At 40.0% G+C, this 26092-nt stretch overlaps 1 protein-coding gene across 1 annotated transcript; it reads right to left on the reverse strand.

Moving 5' to 3' along the window:
• Positions 1-12090: 12090 nt before the first annotated feature.
• LOC124282924 (protein BANP-like) lies at positions 12091-24081 on the reverse strand. The gene is made up of 11 exons (XM_046718974.1): positions 24024-24081; positions 21930-22056; positions 21720-21784; positions 20835-21013; positions 19755-19801; positions 18804-18878; positions 18319-18394; positions 17272-17435; positions 15984-16228; positions 14852-15007; positions 12091-13858 (listed from the first exon to the last, which is right to left on the reverse strand). The coding sequence occupies exons 2-11, from the start codon at positions 22051-22053 to the stop codon at positions 13733-13735; spliced, it is 1257 nt and encodes a 418-aa protein (XP_046574930.1). The 5' UTR covers positions 22054-22056; positions 24024-24081; the 3' UTR covers positions 12091-13732.
• Between the last annotated feature and the right edge of the window lie 2011 nt (positions 24082-26092).

Below are 26092 nucleotides of genomic sequence, written 5' to 3' on the forward strand. Positions count from 1 at the left end.
TATCATATCCTAATCTAACAATGTAAGACGGTTTCTGGCACGGGAGTCTGCGCGTGATGGCACAATGCTGACTGCGCAGCGACTTCTATCGCCGAGATCTCGCGAGAATATCGGAACAGCTTTGAACAAATGATTCATTTGAAAATGAGATGGGGTGACTTGGAGAATGGGTGAATGTGACGTATCCCTTCTTTATCTAAGAATAACGTGAGAATACCAAGATTTTCTGGAATCGATTACAATGTTGCACGGATTACGGTTTGACCTCCAGACACACTATACATTTTGCTGACAACGATATATTTTTTACATTTCACAAGGTTTCACCAAGATTTCAAAGAGAGTCCTATGGCTCTTGTTCAGAGTGAGTGAGTCAGTTTAGTTTTACCCCGCTTTTAACAATATTCCAGTAATATCACCGCGGGGGACACCAGAAATGGGTACCCATGGGAGGAATCGAACCCGGGTCTTTGGCGTGACGAGTGGACGCTTTAACCACTAAGCTACCCAACCGCCCCTTCTTGTTCAGAGATGTTCTTTCAAGATTACAACACGCAAGATCTTACTTTGTTTGTACTGTTTGGTTGTTGTTTAAGGCGGCACTCAGCAACAATCCACTATCTGTAAATAATCGAGCCTGGACCAGACAATCCAGTCATCAACAGCCGACTCGAGTATTTACAGACTGTCGCCATATAGCTGGAATATTGCTGAGTGCGGCGTAAAACTAAACTCACTCACTCATTGTAGCTTCCCTTCACTCGCCTTACGGGGCGGTGGGGTAGCTAATAGGTTAAAGCGTTGGCTCGTCACGCCGAAGACCCGGGTTCGAATCCCCACATGGGTACAATGTGTGAAGCCCATTTCTGGTGTCCCCCGCCGTGATGTTGCTGGAATATTGCTAAAAGCGGCGTAAAACCAAACTCAGTCAGTCAGTTAGTCAGTCACTCGCCCTACACGGAACCAAAATGATGTCAGTGAATATGTGTGTATTTAGGGTTGTTGTTTTGATTAACTACAATAGTATAGCAATTCAATCTTATTCCTCGAAATGGTTTGACAGAAATTTGATTTATTTTCATGATTATATTCATTTTTATTCACGGCAATAGTAAGTAATTGTTATTGGTTTTCAGGGCAGTAGTATGGTCAGTGATGTTTTATTCATTGCACTGGTCTATGCGAGCATATGTCTGGTTTTATTGTACAATACCGCAAGGATACCAACATTCTTACGATAGCAATCTTCAGAAACATTCCTTGCTACCGAGTGAAAGGATTTCATGCTTAAGATATTATCATACCGAAAGTAACTCGTTGTTTTCTTTGACGCAAAACACATGGTTTCAACATATATACCGGTTTAAAGCTATTTATAAGGCGTGAAAGTGCATCCACTGCTTAATGTGTGGTTTATTTTTAGCGAAGGACCGCAAAGTAAGATCATCGTTCAGTCAAACAGATAAAGCACACAATATCACCATCGCGCGATACTGAAATAGAGAATACCATTTGAGCTGGATTCTTTGTCTGGTTTCAACATTTGAGAAACCTCAAAACGGCGGAATGGAACCACTAAGTACAAAACGGGTTGCTTCATACGCACACCGTGGGTCTTCAAGACTTTCTGATGGAATGGGTTTGCCATGAGCTAACGGGCTATTTCAACAGAAATCTATTGATTACGAACTTTCACATAGATCGCATTGTAAAAACAATGGCTTGTTATTTCTGGGAAAACTTGGAGGAGGCTTAAGACTTGTCGGAAATTAATAGAATTAGCACTGACAATGTTGGAATTTGATTATGTCAAATCAGTTGAAGCCATCCATATTTTATAGCAAGACAACCTTTAAAAGATAAGTCAATATTTTGAAAGGGTCGATATCTGGATGTGAGCAATGCAACTGGCAATAGATATTGCTGAATTTTGGTCGATATGGCTAAATGGGACGCTATACGTTTGAAACCATATCCATTTCACGTCGTATGCGGATATAGCTGATCATAATATTGACAAAAGCTCGGCGCAGTGCTCAGAACGCCATTTTCATATACAGTTACCCTGTTATTTCGAACCAAGTCGGAGCGTGTTGTAACTTATACGGACATTCGAGAAAGCGAATCAATACAGATTAAGTAACAGCACTATATCAATTCATGGCATTACAATATACAGAACAAAACACGTGTATACGATGACAAAATTGAAATGTATTTCAGAGGCAATGATCAATACAGGTTTATGTGTGTACTGGCCGCATGCAGGTGTACTAGAAATTATTTTCGCATGGAAAATGGTTTAACAATTCAACTGAGATTCTTTTGAGAAACAGGGCAAGTTCTCTGATTGTTGACGACAATAGTTGATAAAGTTTCTCATAGGTTTAGCTGAATGAGTGTGTATAGTTTTATGCCGTTTTCAGCAATTTTCCAGCAATATTACAGCGGGGGACACCAGAAATGGGCTTCACACATTGTACCCATGTGCGGAAACGAAAAAACTGTAGATGTTCTTTATAAGGCATAGCAGCAGTCAGAAAAAGCACAACGCCTGAAAGAATGGCAAGTGCTTTGAGTATTTTCATAAACGTCAGTTTTTTCTATGGGAAATGCCACTGGCGTCTGTAGATGAAACTAGGTTGGACAAAGTAGAAAGTGCTGCAAATTGTATATCCTCATTCACAGATGGACACTCCAGATAAGCAGCCATCTGGTCTTTATTTCTTCTGCATCCTCAGTGGATTAGTTTCTGCATCTTCCTTATCGCCAGTTCAGCAGGCGGAGAACAGGTCCAAGGACGGTTTCAAATTAATACCTGTTCGATTAGAACATTACCGTGGATCAAGGTCTCTTAACATCGCCATCTTCATTCGTCACGCCTCAGTGGGGTTTTAACGCCACTTTAAGCAATATTCCAGCAACATCGCTGCCTGAGACATCAGAATTAGCCTAATACATTGTACCCATGTGGGAAATCGAAAAAGGGCCTTTGGCGTGACGAGCGAACTCTTTCACCAGGAGACTTTTAATTAGGTATTGACAATAACATATCCGGCCACTAAATGGCCATACGGCATGACCTGATTCAGATTCCTGGGACTTGAAAGGTTTGGTAATTGGTTTGTGGTTTCTGGACAGCTTGGAGTGAGCTATTAACAACCACAAAAGTATCTATTTATACCTTCAGCTATGTGAGTTGTGATTGTATGAACGAGGTCACACTGGCATAAATATCTCTGACCCGAAACATACTCATAAAAAATGTTTCATTCTCATAAAATTGTTTCATTTAACCTTTTAAATAGTTCATAACATTTTTAAGAGCAACGTATTTCAATCTAAAGTTAAATACAAATATTTATATTTAAAAATGTCTGTACAAAGATATCCGTGAGTGAGCGAGTTTAGTTTAGGCGGCACTCAGTAATATTCCAGCTAAATGGCTGCGGTCTGAAATAATCAAGTCTGGGCCAGATAATCCAGTGATCAACAGCATGAGCATCGATCTACGCAACTGGGAACAAGATGAGATGTGTCAACCAAGTCAGCGAGCCTGACTACCCGACTAGTCGCCTTTTACGACAAGCCGCCTTTTACGACAAGCATGGGTTACCAATTCTTACCTAGATCTTCACGGGTCGTTTTAGGAATGAGTGAATGTTGTTTTAACGCAGAGATCGGAAACATTCATTTCTTTGATTCTTGTAAACGCCAGGCTCACTAATGTTCCAGCTGGATGAATGCGGCCCGTAAATATTTCCCGGTTAGCATTCTGACCCAACGTCAGAATAACGTTGGCCCAACGTAATTATCACCGTCGGGCCAACGTCGGCAAAAAAACGTTGGCCCAACGTTGGATCAACGTCTGTTATATTTCTCAATACCTCTCAAGTAGCCTGAAATGTTTGTACAAATTTCGCAATACAATCACATAGCAAGCAATACATTCTTCAAGATGAATTCACTTTGGGCTCTATCCATGAAACAGCAACTCAATTAAACGCACTATCTCAGTCTTTGCTGGACACCTCTGGATAGCTTGATGTAGGCTCAAGAACAATCTCAAATGTTTCTGAAGAAAATTAGTTAATGTATTATGCATATTTAAAAAGGCTCAAGTCCATATTTCTCACAAATAATTCAAAACAATAATAAAAAAAGTTTATTTTCAAATTAATAACCATCAGACAATTGGTTCCTGATCCAGAACAATCCAGCGGTCGATATTCTGAGCAATGATCTGCTCGATCGGATGATGCAAACCGGGGTCTTAAAGCATGGGAATCGACCTACACTATTGCCGTGAGTAGGCAGGGCGTGAAAAATGTTACCGAACCTGGCCATCCAATCTCTTATTCAATGCTCATGCTGTCGATCACTGGATTGTCTGGTCCAGACTATTTACAGACCGACGCCATGTAAATGTACTATTGCTGAGTGCGGCGTTAAACAACCAACCGACTGGTCTTCGCTCTGCTAAAACGTTTCTGAATTACAGGGAATTTTCGCTGCCTAAGCAGACGATACGATGATATCTATAATGCGCCAAATGCTCTCCCGAAGGAATGCGCACAGTGCTACGTTATTATCCAGGTCAATGAAACTGTATGTACTCCAATCTTTTTCTCAGCTCCGTGGGGAACATACAACCAAAGCTGATCATCGTCACGTTGATATCTCATCCCACCAGAACAGTGAGTGAGTGTAGTTTTACGCCGCATTCAGCAATATTCCAGCTAAATTGCGGCGGTCTGTAAATAATCGAGTCTGGACCAGACAATCCAGTGATCAACAGCATGAGCATCGATCTGCGCAATTGGGAACCGATGACATGTGTCAACCAAGCCAGCGAGCCTGACCACACGATCCCGTTAGTCGCCTCTTACGACAAGCATGGGTTACTGAAGATCAATATTCTAACCCGGACCTTCACGGGTTCCACCAGAACTGAGGCAAACGTGGAATAAAATCACTTGCCTAAGGCGACACCACATAATTATAACGAATTACAACCAAACCGAAGAACAGGAATTTTCGGCCCGGGGAGAACCGGGTTAGAACTGGTCTTCTGCAACCCATGCTTGTCGTTAGTGGCGACTAACGGGATCGGGTGGTCAGGCTAGCTGACTTCGTTGACACATGTCATCGGTTCCCAATTGTGTAGATCGATGATCATGCTGTTGATCACTGGATGGTCTGGTCTGGTCCAGATGTTAAGCATTGGAGATTACTTATGCTTGGTCACTATACACCACCTCTCCATGACCAGTGATGCTACCGTAGCGTATTTGTGGCCTGTGCCTCTACACAGGATCATGTGCTACGAAATCGAAACTTCTTGAAATTGCATCCGTTGTTGCACGCTGCGTCGAAGCAGTACGTATTAAAATTTCACCTTCAGAAACTGAATCCGTTTACTCATCCTGTTCAAGAAGCCTGCAAGAGTTATCTCCCATCCTTGCACAAAATTGTCCAATTGGCGCGTGGGAATAACTTGTTACAATCTCTGAAATGTGTTTTTATAACAAATGTCAGTGAACAAATTTACTTTGCGAGGCACACGTTTATTCAAAGCAATATTCACATAACACACACAGGGGATGGGTGATTAGTTCTGAGGCTCATTTAGAACAAATCGCGTAATTCTGAACTCTTTTGTTTTTGACATGTATACGTGATTGAGAAAAAGGTTATCTGTGTTCGTTGTTTCAGTACAATAAGAAGGAGGCTGTAACCTATGGGAATAATGGACAGACTTGGTAAACGTGCAGTGACCACATACGTGTAGACATATGGTTACGCTTAACAATGAACGTCATCCATGGAGATGAGAGTACGACTGTACGACACATGGGAAGGGTGACCCTCATATGACACCGTAAGGAGGTGGGCAGGAGAGCTAAAGCTTGGATGGGGAGCCTTGAAGACGACGCCGTATCTGGAAGATACACCACGTCAGCAACACCACATCGGGGAATGACTGAGCATCAGTTCATGAAATTTTCACTAGCAGAAAGTACATGCCATTATCACAGAAACATTGGCAATGAAGAACCTATCAGCTCGCTGCTCATATCTGATTAATAAGGAATAAGACACATGTTCCGTGATAATGTAGCTCTGTTTGGATTTGTGACTATGGATAAATCTATTTTTGAACCCAGGTCCATAAAGAAAATTTAAAACGTGAACTGTACCATTCCTCAGTAAGATCATTGCCTAATTCTTGTAAGGAATTGCTGACGACGGCATCAACATACGGCCATCCAGAATGTCATCCCAGATGCGCGCGCCTGCTATCGTGCCCCGCTTTAGGACCCCAAATAATGATCGAGACCACTCAATACCGGTCATGTTCGGCTTCACTGGAATCCTGATATCTTTCTCCTTGCCTGCGGGACACTACGGATCTGTGAAGTCTGAAAAGTGTCTCGATTCAACAGTCAAAAGTACGGGTGCACAAACCTGGTCTGTCCAATCGACGTGATGCCAAACCAGACTTGCCTGCCTTAAATGCTGGGTATCCCCAGTGTCTGGCGAGACTATTACGCACTCTCTGAGCAGAAACGTTTACGCTACTGGCGTTCCACAGTTACTGGCGTTCAACAAGAGGATACAATTTATCTTCTGTTTACTGGCAGATACGCAGTGATTACGTCTTCTGCCATCAAGAGAAACATGCCTTCCTGTTGTTTCCAGGAACACTGTAGGGTGTCGCTGAGTAGCTCATCAAAGCGCCTAGTATCGATTCATGCCCTAACGATAACGTGACGTTGACCCAGTTTTGAGCATGACATTGCATCAGTCTAATCTTTCGGTCGTCACGCCGGGGGAACATAAGTGTTTCATTGTTGTAATCCTCTGTAGCGACTGTTGGTGAGCTCTGTGATAATGTGGCGCAGCGATTCTGTTACTATGCATCTAAACACAGGATTTCAAGCACCATGTCATTCCATCATGAAACCATGGTCCTACTGGAGTCAATGTGCTAGGATATTTCAGCCTGTATCCGGATCATTTTTCTAAGTGAAACATATTGGCGTAAAAACACCTTCACTACTGACGTCTGTGCTAAGTAACAAGTGAAAATAAATGGCTTACTTCAGGTTTAGATTTTTCGAAATCATCGAAACTTGATCCAGTGAGGTGAGGTGAAATTGGTTTAACGTCGTGCTTGAGAATATTTCGCTCATATGACGACGTGCATGTGTATGTGCGGCTGCTTGTACTAGCCCAGCCTGAAGCTGGTTTTATAGCGCTAGCCCACTGATGCCACAGTGAAGCATGAATACCCCACTCAGACACATTGTACTGACTCCGAGTCGACCAGTCTTTGTTGTACCCATTAATGCCGAGCGCCAGGCAGGGACCAACAAGTACCATATTTTAACGTCTTTTGGTATGACGCGGTCGGGGATCGAACCGGCGACCTTCCGCTCTCCGGGCGGACGCTCTAACCACTACACCGCGTAGGCGGTCTCTTGATCCAGTGAAAACTTTGAGTAGTAATGTAGAAAACTAATGAAATCACCCCTCGTTAATGACGCAAAAACGCTCTAATTACATGTATTCCCGCCATTAAACGGCCATTCGTCACCACTTGTCCCTTTCCGTAACCGGGATGGCACGAATGGTGGGGTGTTTGCTTTGCAGCGTTGTTCCGCTTATTCAAGCCCGAATCTTCTGGTCAGGGTTCGGTTCCAGATTTACCTAGATAGTTATGCCTCTTTCGCAAGGTTGACATTTATCAATAACGCCGCTGTTTACAGTGTAAGTTTCCGTTATTTCCAGACACACATTGGCCACTCCTTAATGCAGAATTCTGTTAAAGCGGAAATATCCCTTGGAGCGGAACGAGTCATCTCTGTTACTAGAAACAACATCAAAGCCAAACTAAACATCTTTCATCCAAACTAAACCTTGTGGGCAATTATGCATATTCCAATTCTCTTTGTGCAGTATGAGATCATATATTTGTTCTAACAAGCAAGCAGATATCAAAGACACACATCTCTGCAAGTATTGTACTTGTAGCAAGGGGCTATATAAATACAAGATTTACACCAACATTTCAGGAAATAGTTTATTGACTGCATTTCAACAAACAAACGAAAAACATGGAACTACTTGGTGGATCCTAACTATGTTAACCATGAATTGTTCCCTAAAGGGAATTTTGGCAACTGAAATATTTCAACAGGATCAAGATGGAGCCAGTTTACTACAGATAGAATTCCTGAGATGTGTTTGAATTTTGAAACTGAACCAATTGCATCCATCAATCAGAAATCAAAATCAATCTTATCATTAATGCTTAGTGTTATAGTATGACCAGAAATTATTGAGAATTTTAGGAATATGTTTAATTGGACATCTTGTATAAACAACCTTGACCAGCTATCAAGGGCTTGGTTTCATTCAAGAGAGACAACTCCGTTAATCCTTTTTCATTAGTTTGTGAAGAGTTATCCCCCTTTGTTTACTTGCCAGCAGACGACATTTTAGAACTGAGACAATTAGAACTGAGCTGCATGCAATGGGTTGGCAGAGGACTTCGATCACCGATCATGAAACCTGAACAAAAGGAGCGAAAGTTGAACTGGTGCTTACAGCATAGAAATTTTAACTGGGACAATGTGATTTTCTCAGATGAAAGTTCTGTGTGGCTATTTCCTAATACACTGAAATTCTGGACCAAACAAACTGAAAACCCTTTGTATCAGCCCCTAAAGTACAGTCCGAAATTTAACGTGTGGGGTGGCATAGTTGTGTTAGGGCAACGCCCCTCTGTGTATTTGAAGGGAATATGAACAGTGAGCGGTACACAAATATTCTCGGACATTTACTTCCATCTGCTCACGTGTTCTATGGAAATTGTTTGATTTTCCAGCAGGGCAACGACCCAAAACATCGTTCAAAGCATTCACAGGCCTGGTTTCGGACCCAAAATATGACATTATTAAATTGGCCAAGATATAATCCCTGACCTAAATCCAATTGAAAATGTTTGGGGACTTATGAGGGAAAGTGTCAATAAGAAAAATCTGACAAATATTGCAGAAATGAAAGAAGAGGTGGTCCGATATTGGGACAGCATGGACGACGTCTTTCTAACTTCTTTGATCAGTTGTATACCGCGCCGCATTGAAGCCTGCATTGCTGCCCATGGTGACTTGACAATATACTAACTGTTCACCTGTCTTTGAATCTAATATTCACATTTAATACGTGATTAATGAGTGAAAAAAATTACAATCTTTAAATTCTCAATAATTTCTGGTTGTACTGTACTATCTATATTCACTTAAAATTGTGTGACGGAAGGAAACCAAAGACGAGGGTTTCCTTTGAACATTCTTACCGCTAAGACAGTCACAACTTCCACAGTTTTCACAGTGACAGTCAATGCACTAACATGGCTAAGTGGCAATGAAGCACTGGCCACTGTTTAAGCGATCTTTGCCCTATAATTATTGTAACTACCATACTTAAACATAAACCTGTACACAACTGTGACGACAGACATACTGTTATGTCTAAACCTAGCTTGAAAAACCACTGTTCAGTGTTAAAGTATGGCGGTTACAGGGTGCTTGGGGGCGTGTGATTTTATTCTAGGGTGAAATCAGTGAGACTGTTCTCAGGACTGCATCATATTTTGCAAACATCATACGCATTTTATGTTATATTCTCTCTCTCTCTCTCTCTCTCTCTCTCACACATACACATACTCTCATTTTATGTTATATTTAATCTCTCTCTCTCTCTCTCTCTCTCTCTCACACACACACATACTCTCATTTTATGTTATATTTAATCTCTCTCTCTCTCTCTCTCTCTCTCTCTCTCTCTCTCTCTCTCTCTCTCTCTCTCTCTCTCTCTCTCTCTCTCTCACACACACACACACACACACACACACACACACACACACACACATACTCTCAAATGACCAGTCCAGATCTTTTGCAAAGGAAATCCTATACTGATTCCCACCAGAAGGGAAATGAATTGGTGAAACAAACCATCACTATTCACAAGGTCTGTGCTAAATAACAAGTGTAAACAAATGGAATAGAGTCCACCAAGTACATTGAAACACACACATCAGTTTCAAACAACTTGCACCAAATAACCTGCAAAAACTGGGATAGGTCAGTTTCATCTCATAACTGTCTACATCAGACATATTGTACTATAATATACAAGGATCATGGACTGTACTATACTATTCATGTTTTGAAAACTGTCAGAAATCGTCCTCTTGTCCAGTTAGAAATCTGACACCAATTCAAAAGGAAAAAAATCATTAATATTATCCATAAATTGTGTACTTGCTTGTGACAATTTGCATTACATTCTTCAATACTAAAACAAAACACATCCCAAACTGAATACACAATCAACATTATCCGACACCTAACGTACAAAAACTGTAAGTGAATTGATAAGCTATCTTACCTTTAGAAACTTCTTTTAGTACACAATTACATAGTTTTAGCAATCTGATTTCATTATTCAGTCAGAATTGTATAAACTTAGTTACCCTTTGTCACAGGAATCATTTTGATGTTAATTAATGTTCTAAATACCCAAGTCTGCTGTAATATATATATATAACACAAACAAGTGTCCCGGTAACAGTACAGTTTCCTTCAAAAGAAGAAGCATTAATTAAGTTTTCAACAAAAATAAATGAGTACTTTACTTGTGTGATTGGCAGTCCACTGAGTGAGTCTAGTTTTACGCCACTTTCAGCAATATTCCAGCAATTTCACGGCAGAGGACACCGGAAATGGCTTCATATTTGGTACACATGTGGGGAATTGAACCCTGATTTTCAGATTGATTAGCAAACACTTGACCACTAGGCTACTCCACCACCCTGGTAGACCATTCCAACAATGCAGAATGTCTGGTGTACAAGTGCTGGCAGAATATTTTCAAAAGTGTGCACAATTCTTCACCTTGCAGAAAATAAACAATGATCTCACTGTGGAACCTTTGTGCAGTTAGACTACAACCAAAAACGTCAGTAGAAAATGATATGAAATGACAGACAATTTATTGCATGGATTTATATAGGACTCTTCAAATGCCCTTGAAAGGCAAGTTGGAAAGAAAATTTAAATTTTTTCAAAACTGATTTTTTTAGTGTCTATTTTCCTCCATTTTTAGGCATATTAACATTGACCTTTAATGCATAGCAATGTTAGACTTAGCATTAAAGCGTCGTTGCATATATTCATCCTGTTAGTGACATACAAGCCATTTCTACAAAGCCATAACTTTGATAGTCAAATATTCAGCATGAAGTGGGTCATATCAAATTCCAGTTTCATAATTTTTACAGATGGGATGGAATATTGGCCTCTGAACAGCTGTAGATAAATTCCTGCTTTTCTAAATGTACAGTTTTGCTATCTGATACAATACATGAAGATGGACAGGTATCAAAAGTACAAAAAATGTGATCCATACATGGCTATGAAATCTTATGAATCATTGAAAATGCTGAATGTAATTTTTCAGAGATGAAGAGAAGTAGAAAAATTTCTGACATAAACTAGTCATAGGATAATACATGTATCATATAATCATAATGGGCTTGTTACTTAACAAACATTACAAAGAAGCTAGACTGACTGACTGAGTTTGGTTTTATACCGCTTTTAGCAATATTCCAGCAACATCACAGCGGGGAACCAGAAATGGGCTTCACACATTGTACCCATGTGGGGATTCGAACCCAGGTCTTCGGCATGACGAACCAACGCTTTAACCACTAGGCTACCCCACCTCCCCATAGAAGCTAGTAGGAATGTGATAAGAGTGAATGAGTAAGAAGAATTGTGCTTTGAACATTATTCCAGTTATATCACAACGTCAATAAAGGCCTGGGGTTTAGTCTAAATAAACCTTTCAACACACTGTCATTCCAACATGTCAAACAAAAGAAAGGTTCCTTGATAAATAAATTGTATTGAAAACAGCTTACATCATTGACAGTGTTAACAAAATTCAAGACAAAATAAATTCAAGCACTGATCCTAAACTGACGACACGTAACATAAACCACGCATGAACAAATGTATTCAAAAATTTAATTCATAAATAATGGCCATGCACTTTTGAAAAAAAGGCAAAGCTTTGCAAACATGCCAGTTTTGTCCCACTCAACATTCTCAAATAACAACATAATATCAAACAGCAACAGTAGGTGAAGTGTCTTGAGTAAGTCGGACAGGTTTGGTTACTTTCATTCAGTTCGGCCACTACAACCTATTGTTTTTCATCAATATGTAAAAACTGGTTGAGTATAGATGGAGCAAGAAATGTACAGTCATCCCTCACAATAACGTTCTTTATACAACTTTACTTGGCCTTTATTCCAGGTTTATTCCATGGACCCCAAGACACGCGCTATGGTGAGGGATGACTGTATTTTGCAAACACCCTGTCACAAAAGGTAAAGCTGCTCTCTTTGAATATTTAAGAGTTCAGTGCTGGATGAACCTGAAGATAATGCCCTCATTTGCCCAGGACAGTTCCACAAAGAAATGAGAGTGCTAAGACTCACAGCTCCTTATGTTAACTGTCTCAAGACAGTCATAACATGCAAATCACTTTGTGAAACGCCTGGTCATAACAACTGTGTTGATTGCAAGCCTCCTATTCTTCACCAGTCAAAATCTGCTTATAATCCGACCCAAACAGGGATACATTCAAACACTCGAGGCCAAATACTTTCAAAAGTGGACATGATTGAACAATAGAACAATTTTTCATTTGCACACTAAATAACATCCTGAAGGTTCGCAGATGTCAAACAAAACAATCACTGGATAACCGTGCTGTATTATTTAGTGAAAATATGTTTATATGAGTTCAATGACTAATACAAAGATTCTTCCAAATCTTGCAGGCTTTACTTGCACTCCTTCAAATTTCAGAAGTGTCAAAGTGAAGATCTTCATTCAAGCTTTAATGATAAACCTCAAAATTCAACGAGTTTCTGTCAGAACAAACCTTGATAGTCATGATAGTACTTCCAGACATTTTTGTCTCGTTATGAGGGGCTCGATTTAAGCATTTAGAACTAGAATTGGTGCAACCTGGAACTGCAAAATGCAGCCTGGTATTTGTACCAACTTACACCCAGTGCAGGACACAGACTTCAGCTGGAAAAAAGAATGATAAGGAAGTGGCTTGGAGCAGTGACTCTGATGACAGCACAGTGATTGAATGACTGTTACTGTTCATGCAATGAAATTTTATGAAGATATCTTATCAGACCAAGACTAATTTATTATATGATGCCTTAAATCATCAACACAAAAACTCAAGCATTGTATATAATATTTTGTATTGAGCAGCAGGTGCAAGCTGTTTTTGTTTAGTGCAACACGACTGTTACCTAAGGTTGCACCAGGTGTAATTTGGTTTCATTTCCTTAAATCGAGCTCTGTTACATCCACCAGTAGGCATGAGCGACACACAATTATAAGTTAGATCACCAACTCATCACTTGCAGTTATTGAAGTTGCTTCCTGAACACATGATGAACTGAAGGATCCCTCAATAAAGAGCACAAGTTGCATTGTTGCAATTATTACCCAGTCCTTCAAAGGAAAAATAGTTCTCTCCGAAGCTGAATGCTGAACAGCCACATGAACAATGAAGACGGTGCTGCCTTCTGTGTTAATATGTACAAGGGAGGTAAGTCCAGTTGCTAGTCTGTCACTTCAGGCACTACTGCAGGTGCCTGCTGAATGTGAAGAACTTCTCCTGAGTCTGTCGTTACCGTAGCAACCTGGATGCCATCCCCGAGTGCTGCCACATCACCTTGCTGTATTTGCTGCAACAGACATTGTCCAATGGGTAGAGATAGCTTAATGAACACATCAACACTTGTGTATTTCTCATGAAGAAGAGAGTTAGCTGTATGTTCCAAGATATCATCTGTATGATAGTAACCTGTAAGTTACAACCAAACAATCCAGTGACTGACATTATCCAAGAAATGCAATCAGTGAGTGAGTGAGTGAGTGAATACGGTTTTACGTAGCTTTTAGCAATATTCTAGCAATATCATGGCAGGGACACCAGAAATTGGCTTCACACATTGTACCCATGTGGGGAATCGAACCAAGGTCTTCAGCGTGAAGAGCAAACGCTTTAACCACTAGGCTGCCCAATAGCCCCTTTGAAGTTCCAAAGTCTGACTACCTGATCAATTAAGTCAATCTCTAGATTTCTGCAGACCACTTCTAAATAAGAATCAAAACAGGGAAGACATGTATCTGTGTAGAATATTTAGATAACACAAAAACAGTGCAACAGCACTGTAGTTCACCCTTGATGTGTGATTTAACAGTTAAACCATCAACCAAGACACCCAACAAAAACTATTTATTTAATTTCTGTATAACAGAAAATCCTATGTGATGATTGTGCGGGGTGAAAGGAGGATTAACATTGGACATGCTTCTCCATAAAAATTATCAACCCCATCCCCCTAGCCATAAATTATGGATGGTCCCTTATCTCCAAGATCAAAAGAAATACTGTGTCAGACTGCAATAACTCAGGCAATAAAATGTGGCTACCATACCCCCATATCAAACCCGTGAAGGTTAGAATATTGGCCTTCAGTAACCCATGCTCGTTGTAAGAGGCAACTAACGGGATCAGGTGCTCAGACTCGCTGACTTGGTTGACACATCACTGGATTGTCTGGTCCAGACTCGATTATTTACAGACCGCCACCATCTAGCTGGAATATTGCTGAGTGCGGCGTAAAACTAAACTCACTCAGTCTGAATTGATCTTCAGAACCAGGAACCCTTACCCCTATGACTTGATCTCCCTGGAGTATTTGTATATGATGAGCTTGCTGTAGCTGGGATATTTGTTCTGGAGTGGCGTGGAGTATCTGTATCTCTCCCTGCTGGATTGCCTCCCCTTGCATAGTAGACACGGCTTGCTGTATGGTGTCTACTTCAGCCTGAATCAAGACGGAACACTCAATTACAATACCTATCTTTCATCAAACACAACATCAGTTTGGTGATTGTTTTCAACTATGAGCAATGAAAATTACTTAGGCATGAAACTTCTATATACGTTAATAATGACATCCAATAGTCTTCAATTGATTACCAGTTGATTTATACACAAGTTAACTTTATGCTGTTGTCAATCTCTGAATTATCTTTAATATTTAAAAGATTTTGTAACAAGTTATGAATCACATTTTATTACATTTCAGCAATGAAATTCTGATATGCTGTACACATGACTTAAAAAGTGAAAACAGTGGTTCAGATTACAATGTTACTTGAAAATTAGGGTCAGTCAAAATAGTAGGCCCAGTTGTGTAACCCTTCACAAAACTATTACAGAAAAAAAAACAGGACAAGAGTTGTGTCATGACTTTCAAGCATTTGAATATTTCAGTGAAATTACATAACCACAACAAAATAGGTTTCTGTCCAGTAATCGGAACCACATCATGCACACATATGAATAGTTTTAATAATTTTTTTGTCTTTGTTAAACAAAAACATTGTTAAACCAAAAGTAAACTGTAACCATGGTAACAATTTCATGCAAGAGGATAAACTAGCCTCCACTTTGACACACAGGATCAAATTACGAGCAAAGCTGCATTGAAAGTTTTCATACAAGTAATGTCCCCAATATAAAGTTTCGAAAGAAAAATTAATTTAGAAGGTCCTGCTGTGAAGGTTTTCTTCAATTTCGTTACAACAAAAACATGCACTGCATGATACCATGCGAATCTCAAATTAAAAATCACATTCCAAAAACTTCAGTTTCAATCTCACAGTGGGGATCACAACAGAAATAGGCACAGGTGACATTTCAGAATTTTTCACTATTCAAAACATGCCACAAACTGAATGTAATGGAATACATGACCCGAATGGTAGAAACTAAAAGTTTTCAAGTTTGCTCTGTACCTGATGGATATGTAACTCAGAGTCTTCGTGACTGATTGAATCCTCATCGCTCTGACAACCTAGCTCTCCCGGTAAATGTGACCCAATATTTACATAAGTTGGAGGAGCCTTTCCTCTAAATGCTTTTACCGTCAATGGCATCCCTCTTTGTTTTCTTCGGAATGCAGTGCGACACTTTGAGTCTATGTTTTGTTTTATTCGGTGCCAATCATTTTCTGTTATACCAAATCTATGAATAAGGTGACCTGGAAGAGAAAATGAAGAATGAATCAGAGCTTTATATATACATAATTTGATATATTCATGCCGGATTGCTGTTTAATGCCGCACTCAGCAATATTCCAGCTTTATGACAGCTGTCTGCAAATAGTGAGTGAGTTTAGTCTTGCACCTCTTTTGGGAATATTCCAGCAATGTCATGGCGGAGGATACCAGAAATGGGCTTCAGACATTGTACCAATGTAGGGAATCAAAACCTGGGTCTTCAGCATGATGAACGCCTTTACCACGAGGCTACTCCTTCGCCCCAGTCTGCAAATAAGCCTGGGCAATACACTGGTTCATATCATGAGCATTTCCCACTTTGGTCCACAATCAGCCATGTCAGTGAGACTGACCACAAAATCTAGCGATCATCTGATTACCTACTTTAACCCTAATCCCAGCACTGAAAATCCAGCACTAAAAATCCAGCCTTTGGTCTCAGAGTGATAAAATGATTGTATTTGGTTTGGTTTCTGTTACACACCATACTCAGCAATGTTCCAGCTTAATTACAGCTGCTGTAAATGAGTTAGTTTAGACAATCCAGTGATTAATATAACGAGCAACAATCTGCTGTTATTACAGGGACACCAACACCATCGCATCTATGTAGCTATGAGCATACATGTGTCTGGATTTGGCGCATTATCAATGTACTTATTATTATTATTATTTAACCAAGAGTCTGACCACAGGATACATACTGTTACTTCTTACAACCATATCAGTAGCAGGTGAACATTTCTCATCAAGAGTTCCCATGGGAAGGACTTTTTTTGTGAGAGAGTGAGTAATGTGTTACATCGCTTTTAGCGACATGAAATGGGCTTCACACATTATGCCGATGTGGGGAATCGACCTCAGGACGTCAGCAAGATGAGCGGACGTATTAACCATTAGGCTACCCCATTGTCCCTGGAAGGACTTATACCTTGTCTTAACAGTTTGAGATTGGACTGATCTTTCAAGGTATGTCAAAACGCTCTACCAGCTGTAAGAGTGTTCAGCTGCCTTCACAACTTACACCTGATTCCATATATCATAAGAGGATCTAGCTGCTTCTTTCCATGTTTGCCCATCCCCGACAGATTAGAGCAGGCCTGGGTCTCCCTGTCGAACAGGTAGTCTAGCATCGTCAGCGCCATCTTCTCAGGCGTGCGGCAGTTTGAGTGCACATGCAAAAGGTCACTGTGAACAAGTATATCTAAACATGAATAAACTGTACACTACAAGACAATCATGAACCAAATGGAAAATATTAGAATGGGTTGATTGATAACCATCAAATCAGTATGATACATCAGTTGACTGACAGTGGCACTGAAAGAATCATGGTTCTATTTACCGGGTAATGTGTGGAGTTTCTCAGATCTTGTTAATGTCAGTCAGCGTGCCTCAAGTGTGAAAATGGAAAGTTATCCTGGCATTAGGATAGAAATGTGAAAGGAAAGTGCTTTTATGGGGTTTAATGCTGCATTTGACAGTATTTCCTCTGCATCACAGCACATCACTGTTGAAGCAAGAAAGTTCCAAGCAATACAGTTTTCAGACGATTTTGTGGGTGTGGTGTGAAAAAAACCCCAAGAATTTCAATCTGGAGAAATCTGAGATTCAAAACCCCAAAACCACCAGGTTCTATCGTATCAAAGGGACACAACTCTATAGTAACACAACAAAATGGATCACATTAGACAACTGAGCCATCCATGACCATATCAGATTGACTGCACACTGACTTAACTGTCCTCATGTTCTGAAACAAACACCAGGCTATGGCAACATAAACTTCTTTCACACTGGTTGGTTTGTTGTTAACGCCACACTCAGCCATATTCCAGCTATATGACGACAGTCTGTAAATAATCTAGTCTGGACCAGACAATCCAGTGATCAACAGCATGAGCATCAATCTACGCAAATGGGATACAATGACAGATGTCTACCAAGTTAGCGAGTATGACCACCCTATCCCATTAGTTGCCTCTTACGACAAGCATTGGTTGCTGCAGACCAATTCTAACCCGGATCTTCACGGGTACTTCTTTCCCAGGAAATACAACTATGCATTTACCTTGGTGTTATTGGTATTCGCACCCTCATTTCAGGATTCGACTCCTCCCCAAGCCACACACCATTAGGGTAATCCTCTGAAACCAGAAATAGATGATGTATACCATCTTTGATACAATATGTGATCCTTCCGCTTCGAACTGACAATAAAGGGCCCTTACCAAACTCACACACAGCAAATTTGTCATACTGAGTGGTCTTAATCAACTTAAATGGTAATCAGACAAAAATAAGTTTTAAATAACATTTGCAGGTAAATTACACAACCTTTCTGCAGTCCTGTTATCTGTAATTTTGGTTGGTCTTAGTACATGCAGTAAAGGATGCTTACAAAGATAGACAGGTTGGTTTAAAAGTTTGAGCAAGGTGGTTTAACGGCATATGTTTAACCCTATTTAGAATTCATTGGTTTACATCCACTTAAAGTAGTCTCCCATTAGCGAAGTCAGAATTTCCAAGACTCCACCATCATGACGACGTCCCTACCTTCAGTGTTCAGTGTAATTAGGGTGACATTAGGACCAAGATTCTGGACACTTCCATCCACACTGCCATCACCATCTGCAACAAAGAATCCATGTGTCTCAAAGCATGATACCACAGTGTCCCAGATATAGAGTAACAGTAAAGGTTTCCTTGCCATAAGTTAGAAGTGCAGAGTGGCCCATATGTTTAAATACCATAGAAGACCAAACAAACCCGCAGTTGAAACACTGACAATGTAAATTGTCATCAGCGTAAAGTCAAAACTTAAATGAAAGAAAAGGTGAGGTGAGGTGAAATTGAGTTTTGCGTCGTGCTTGAGAATATTTCGCTCATATGACGACGTGCATGCGTGTGTATGTGTATGTGCGGCTGCTTGTACTAGCCCAGACTGAAGCTGGTTTTATAGTGCTAGCCCACTGAGATACCATGCCGCAGTGAAGCATGAATACCCCACTCAGACACAGTATACTGACTCCGAGCCGACCAGTCCTTGTTGTACCCATTAATGCCGAGAGCCAGGCAGGTACCAACAAGTACCATATTTTAACGTCTTTTGGTTTGACGCGGTCGGGGATCGAACCCGCAACCTTCTGCTCTCCGGGCGGACGCTCTAACCACTACACCACGGAGGCGGTCCTGAAAGAAAAGACGCTAACAAGCTTCCTATCTTATTCCCCATTTTGACACTACTGCACCTGTCAAACAAGAATGCCTCTATTGTTGACACAAACATAACATCGCTCCCCTTTAACATAAACTTTGGTTAATGCTAGTAGATACACATACATCGTGCTACTCAAAATGGCTCATCAGGTCCTATACATACATATATCATCATGATCTTGCTAATTACAAATGGACCAACTGATCTCATCAATTTTGATAAAAGTAAACATATCATGCTAATCCAAAACAGATAATTACATCTTATCGATTAGGACCATGTCTTACCTGTATCAGAACGGGTCCCATTCTGGGGAAGGCCAACGATGACAGCCCTGGAAGTGGAAACAGAGAGAATTAGTGTTTGTTGTACATGATCCCATGCATACTATTACATGCTGCTTCTGTTAAGGTAAATGCCCATGACCCATTCCACAGAACAGCTCCAACTATATGACAGTGGTCTGTAAATAATCGAGTCCGGACCAGACAATCCAGTGATCAACAGCATGAGCATCACATCTATTCAATTTGGATATAATGACATCTGTCAACCAAGTCAGCAAGTCTGACCACCCAATCTCAGCCTCTTCTGACTTGCCTGGGTTGCTGAAGACGAATTCTAACCAGGACTTTAACATGTTATAAAGTAGTGATGCATGCTTATATGGTGTTTCTCACATTAGCTTCACTGCACATACCAAACAAAATGAACAGGATCTCATGAAAAAGCAGTCAATGTGGGCAATAATCAAGCTGTACTTTGACTTAGAAAACTGTGTGTTCCAGGGAACCCCCAACAGTTAATTTCAAGGATCTTAAACAAATGCATAACAAGACCTATATCTTCATTGGCTGACCCGAACCAGCTTCAGTTAAATATGCCTCAGGTTGAATTTCCCTATTATTGAAGTCATCCTGAAGTTGAGGTCACTTACAATTTGCAATGGAAAGGAAAATGTTTTGTGACAGATTACTGAGAAAAATGTTTTTCTAATTTGATTCCATGGTAGGCATGAGTTTGCAACACACTTTCAAGCTGGGAATGGCATTCACATTGATTTAGTGATTACTACCCTAAGCAACGATATCTAACTTTGCATGGCCTGCTCAGTGACAGTTGAATATACAATGGAATCTCAGATCATGATCGGTACACCTCTGCCAATAATGGACCAAATAAAACTGGGAGTGATCGAGTCTGGCTTAACACTTCTGACTGTTAAAGCAATTATATCACATCATGTTAGTTTGATACCAGACAAAAGCCTGAAAGGAAGCTCATCTGAAACTTTTAGGACCGAAAAACCGAGAAAAATAATCAGGGCAAATCTGAGATGATATCATAGTAACATTAACCCCACTCACCCTCTCCTGGAGCCGGTAGCGTTAGGGGACAGGGAGGCCCCTGGAGCCTGTCTGGCTTGAATCAGTAGCTGCTCCACCTTTTCTTCAACAGTGCGAGATCTCTGACTTAGGGTGTCCAGTTTGTTCTCAATTGTCTCCAATCTCATGCAGATTGCTTTGTTGATGTTAAAAAGGATTTGCTGAAAGCAAATAGATGGTATCAGCATACAGAATATTTTGGGTTGAGGAGGAAGATTTTCTTTTCAGGAGTATTGCTTTACTATTTGCAAATTGGTTAGATGTAAACTTTTTTCTAATGTACCACAAGGACCTTATAGACCCATATCTTCTGTGGCATGGTGTTAAATAAGTTAGTTGGAATTAACTCAGCTTTGAACAGTGTTCCAATTATATTTACAAACGTAAAAATAACTTGAACTTTTAATGTAACATGCTATTATTCATAGATAAAATTGATTGGCAGTTTAGAAACAAGTGACTGCTCCAGCTGCCATACTGAAAACTGGATTCAAACCTCTTGAACAAACTCAGCTGAAGCACTGATGGGAACACATGTCAAGATTCATCTTCATTGGTCCCTTGGTTTCACAGACTCCAACACCAACAGTGAGAGAGTTTAGTTTAACGCTGCTTTCAGCAATATCCCAGCAATATCAAGGCGGGGGACACCAGAAATGGGCTTCAAACATTATCCCCATGAGGGCAATCGAACCTGGGTCTTCAGCATTAAGAGAAAACGCTTAAACCACTAGGCTACCCAACCGCCCCCAACACCAAGAGATAAGTACCAGTAGGCCATGACCTTTGGTTACTAGACTTTCAATCATATTATGAAAATAGTACATTAATCATGTTTATGATCTCTTCCTATTGATAATGCCACACCTTTATTGACTGATCCACACAGAGTTCACTGTCCTCTAACCGCCTCCTTTTCGCCAATGGACCATCTGCAAAGTTTACAAAAACAAACGTTGAAAAACAAAAGTAAGGTTAGAAAATGTGTTAGTTACTGTTTCATATTATTACTTCCATAAAATATCAATCTTAAATATCTCCAGCCGTGATAATCATAACAACAAAAAGTTAACACACCATCATCATCTCCCCCTCCATCCATGTTTGAGGACTCATCTAGGTTTGTTACAACTGACGATGTTTCGACAGCAATAATACGAGGTGCTTCTGGAATCCTTTCTCCAGAGCCATCTGTAGACATTATCTGAAAACATAAATTTGACCACGTAAGTATTTTAGAAGCATTCTTTTCAATACAGTATTGAAGGAAGTAATGACATGAAGGGAATCAACTTACATTCCATAACTGGATATAGGAAATAGTTGGTGTTACTTAGCATGTCTATTGCTGGCAACACATTTTGTCTTATTTTCTCTGTGAACTCATTTGACTCTATGTCCACAAGACCATGAAGATCAAGGTCTGAATTGATCTTTAGCAACCAATGCTTGTGGTAAGAGACGACTAACAGGATTGGGTGGTTAGGTTCACTGACTTTGTTGACACATGTCAATTGTCATCATACTGTAATTGCATAAGTCAGTGCTCATGCTGTTGATCATTGGAATGTATTGTCCTGACTTATCATTTACATGCTGTCGCCATATAGCTGTAATATTGCTGAGTCTTGCATCAAACAACAAACACACATACAAACAAACATGCAAGGCGTCTCATTCAAAACCGTACACTGTCCATAAATTTTCAACCATGTCAACCTGCGCTGTGTACAGGCAACTTTACCTACAGTTCTTTCATGACATATGTTGAATATATTTGGTTCTTGGACAAACTGATTACATAATTCATAGGGCACTTTTTTTTTAAATATTTGATAGTTGGGAGAAAACGTATAGTTATACAATGCATGGGTTACATTAGTCAACAACATTCAGTCATATCACAGGTTCAAAGCGTTAAATGTAATAGATATTTGTTTCAAGTATAAACATTTTTGTAAAGTTTGGAGTATTACCATATCCCAAAGCAATATTCAACGTTCTGGTGATTTCAATGATTGCATTGCTCACACTATATTGGGTGAGTATGAGCACAATCGGAGTGCACAAGCACTTTCATAGGTAGGGCGGATGCCCAGTCACTGTCTTGATAAGTTTTATTGACAATGGAAATCCAGAAATTAAGTTATATAAAAAGCAAACAAACATAAATATTATTTACCTGAGATCGTTAATATGTGAAATAGATGAATATATCCTTTATCACTCAAGGTTAGCAAATTACAAACTTTAAATGATATTAAAGATAAAAATTATGCCTTACATCTTCGAAAACCCCTGACACCAGGATATAACATAAGGAAATGATACCAATGTCTTACACCAGTCACTTTACTTAACGCTTGCAACAATATTAAGAAATAGTCTAAAAATGTTGTATATCCAACTGGTTGCTTGTCTTAGTGACATGTGACATACGACAGAGAACGTCTTCATGAGAAGTTGTAGTGCTGTATTCTAAAGGTACTTCATACAACATCTATTTATGAAAGTTGCTGTATATTTAGTTTACTTCGTAACTTTTACATGTTGTTCTGAAGCCTAAAATATCTAATTCTTTTTCATGATTCAGTCTTTTTAACCCTCCTTTGAGCTCTGAAACATTTTAGCAATCTGCGTCTCTTTCTGGATGTTCATCCATCAAATACAACCAATAATTGGAACAGCCTTAAAATATGCTTAAGAGCTGTGACAAACACTGGTCCTCATCCGCATGTAAAAGAATTAGAGTTGAGGTATGAGCCTAGAATGGATTTTGCGGGGGTTCTTCGGTATGTTTAGATAATTCCACATCATGGCGTGACCCAAATACACTGAATCGATAAATTGTTCACTAGTGAAGTGCAGTTCACATAGATAAAGTGTTCGAAACAAATGAAAACAATCGAAAATCAACAGTTACTAACATAAACAAACACCAAAATTTGTAGCAGACGAATTTTTCGTTTCGCTTCACCAAGGATGGTAAACCTTGCCACTAAAATAGGGCAGGTTTTCGCAAAGACATACACGGAACCTAAAAATAGGCTAAATACGATATACGGGGTTACAAACCCTGTTCTAGTTTCATACTGTTGGTGTAAGACATCTTAAAAACTTAATAGAACGTGCACTTCCTACTTTGCCGCTCCAACACTCAAAAATTCTCACCAAATCCCGTCCCTGTCTCGGACCACGATAATGGCGTACGGAACGGTAACTTGCGAGAAAGAACGATACTGCGCATGGGCGGTGGGAGATTGTAGGTTGTCTTCTCCCACGTTAAAGAAAGATATCACCAAACCAAACGTTAATATGCACCTCAGATTTATCCTTCACCTACCAGCGTCACCTGCTGTGGAATTCTTTGTTACGGCTAGAGCAGGTTATTACTGAAAAATGGCGGAAAGCATAAAGTAACACCACGAAGCATAATGGCGGAGGGAGGAAGGGCGCATGTTTCAAAAGCTTTGTGAATCGTTACATTCCGTTTGTGTCTCGGCAATGTTCGTAACCGAAAACGGCATATTATCCGCGATAGTGAAGTGGGTTGGCTAACACTTCGGCAATGTTAAATGAAAACATTTCTTTAAATTACAACTTTTTCAAAGGAACATTTCCTGCTCTTCTTTTTTAATTAACGCAATTAGACTGACTTGGTCTAGTTTGAGCTGGAGTACTTGCCTTAGCGGTTAGTGTATAAAAACGGAAAATATATATGTTTGTTTAAGTGTATGTGTGTGTGTGCGTGCGTGCGCGCGCTTGTACTTGTCACACATACTAAATCCAAGCCTGCTGATCCGTCTTTTATCCCTGCCAAACGCCATATGTACAGGGTAACAAGAAATAAATTCAATCATTCTTTATTTCCTACTGAAAGGCCACGGCCCTGCAGTACAATAATTATTCATGTGTGGGTAGTAGAAAATCTAGTACATTCTTTCTGAGAATAAAAGCTTTGTGAATATATATGGACAAACTGTCTAAATGTATTTTACTGGAATTATTCATCAATGATATAGAAAGTTGTGAGTTTAAGGGTGTTCATAATAATAATAATAATAATATATTGCTTCATAAATCGAGTTCTTAACGATAAGTAGGCTGAGCAAACACATAAAAAAGCTACACATTTGACAGATTCTATATTTTCTTTCTTAATTCCTTGGTATCTCCCAGTTTCAATATATAAATCATGCGCATGCTCAGCGAAATCTCGACAGGGAAGATTTATATTTCTTTATGGTCAAAAGTGAAATAATAATAATGTTTTGTATATAAGGAATCTAGTTATGCTAAAAGACTTGGTTGACACATGTCATCGGTTCCCAATTGCGCAGATCGATGCTCATGCTGTTGATCATATCACTGGATTGTCTGGTCCAGACTCGATTATTTACAGACCGACGCCATTTAGCTGGAATAGTGCTGAGTGCGGCTTAAAACTAAATTCACTCACTCACTGTTTGTCGGAACAGGTACAGATATGTATCCCAGGTACGTTTCTGTATGTAGAAATGTCCTCTAAACAAAGTCAAAATAGACTGACTGACTGAGTTTAGTTTTACGCCGCTTTTAGAAATATTCCAGCAATATCACGGCGGGTCAAAATAGAGAAACGTACCCGGTACCCTAAACGTCGGACGAGTCCATATTCCGCAACGGTATGTAGTTGTTCATCTGACAGCCTGGTTCCCTGGGTCTGTTGCGCCTGCGCTAAGCTCCGACATTCGGAGCGTAGCGCAGGCGCAACAGACCCAGGGAACCAGGCTGTTCATCTGTTTGCGAGTTGTACATTGTGCATCGTGAAATATTCCCTTACTGTGGATGCTATTTCCTTGTGTAAGGCAATCAAATGCATCTAATACAAAAACATGACATGCAGTTCCGATCAAGAAAACGACACAATGCGGAATGGAATCGTCCTCGGCTACGTTAATTTCTGTATTCTGTTTTTTTCTGGGGTACGTGTTTGTATACAGACGCAGTACACATCTGTGGTAGCCGGGACGACAACGAGCCATTCAGCGAAATTATTGGAATGAGCCCACCTACAGAACAATGGACCACTCCAGTCGCCATTTTCACTCTGCCCAGGTAGGGCTTCAACGAGTCCATTTTCTTGGACTCGAGTATTCGAGGGGTGAGACTCGACTCGGACCCGAGTACTCGAAATTCATACCTTTCAAGCAAACAATAGCGTAACTTGCATGACATGTGTTCCGATCACACAAGTGAAC

Source organism: Haliotis rubra, unplaced genomic scaffold (genome assembly GCF_003918875.1).
Source record: "Haliotis rubra isolate DU_JTF1 unplaced genomic scaffold, ASM391887v1 Scf307, whole genome shotgun sequence".
Lineage (NCBI taxonomy): Eukaryota > Metazoa > Mollusca > Gastropoda > Lepetellida > Haliotidae > Haliotis > Haliotis rubra.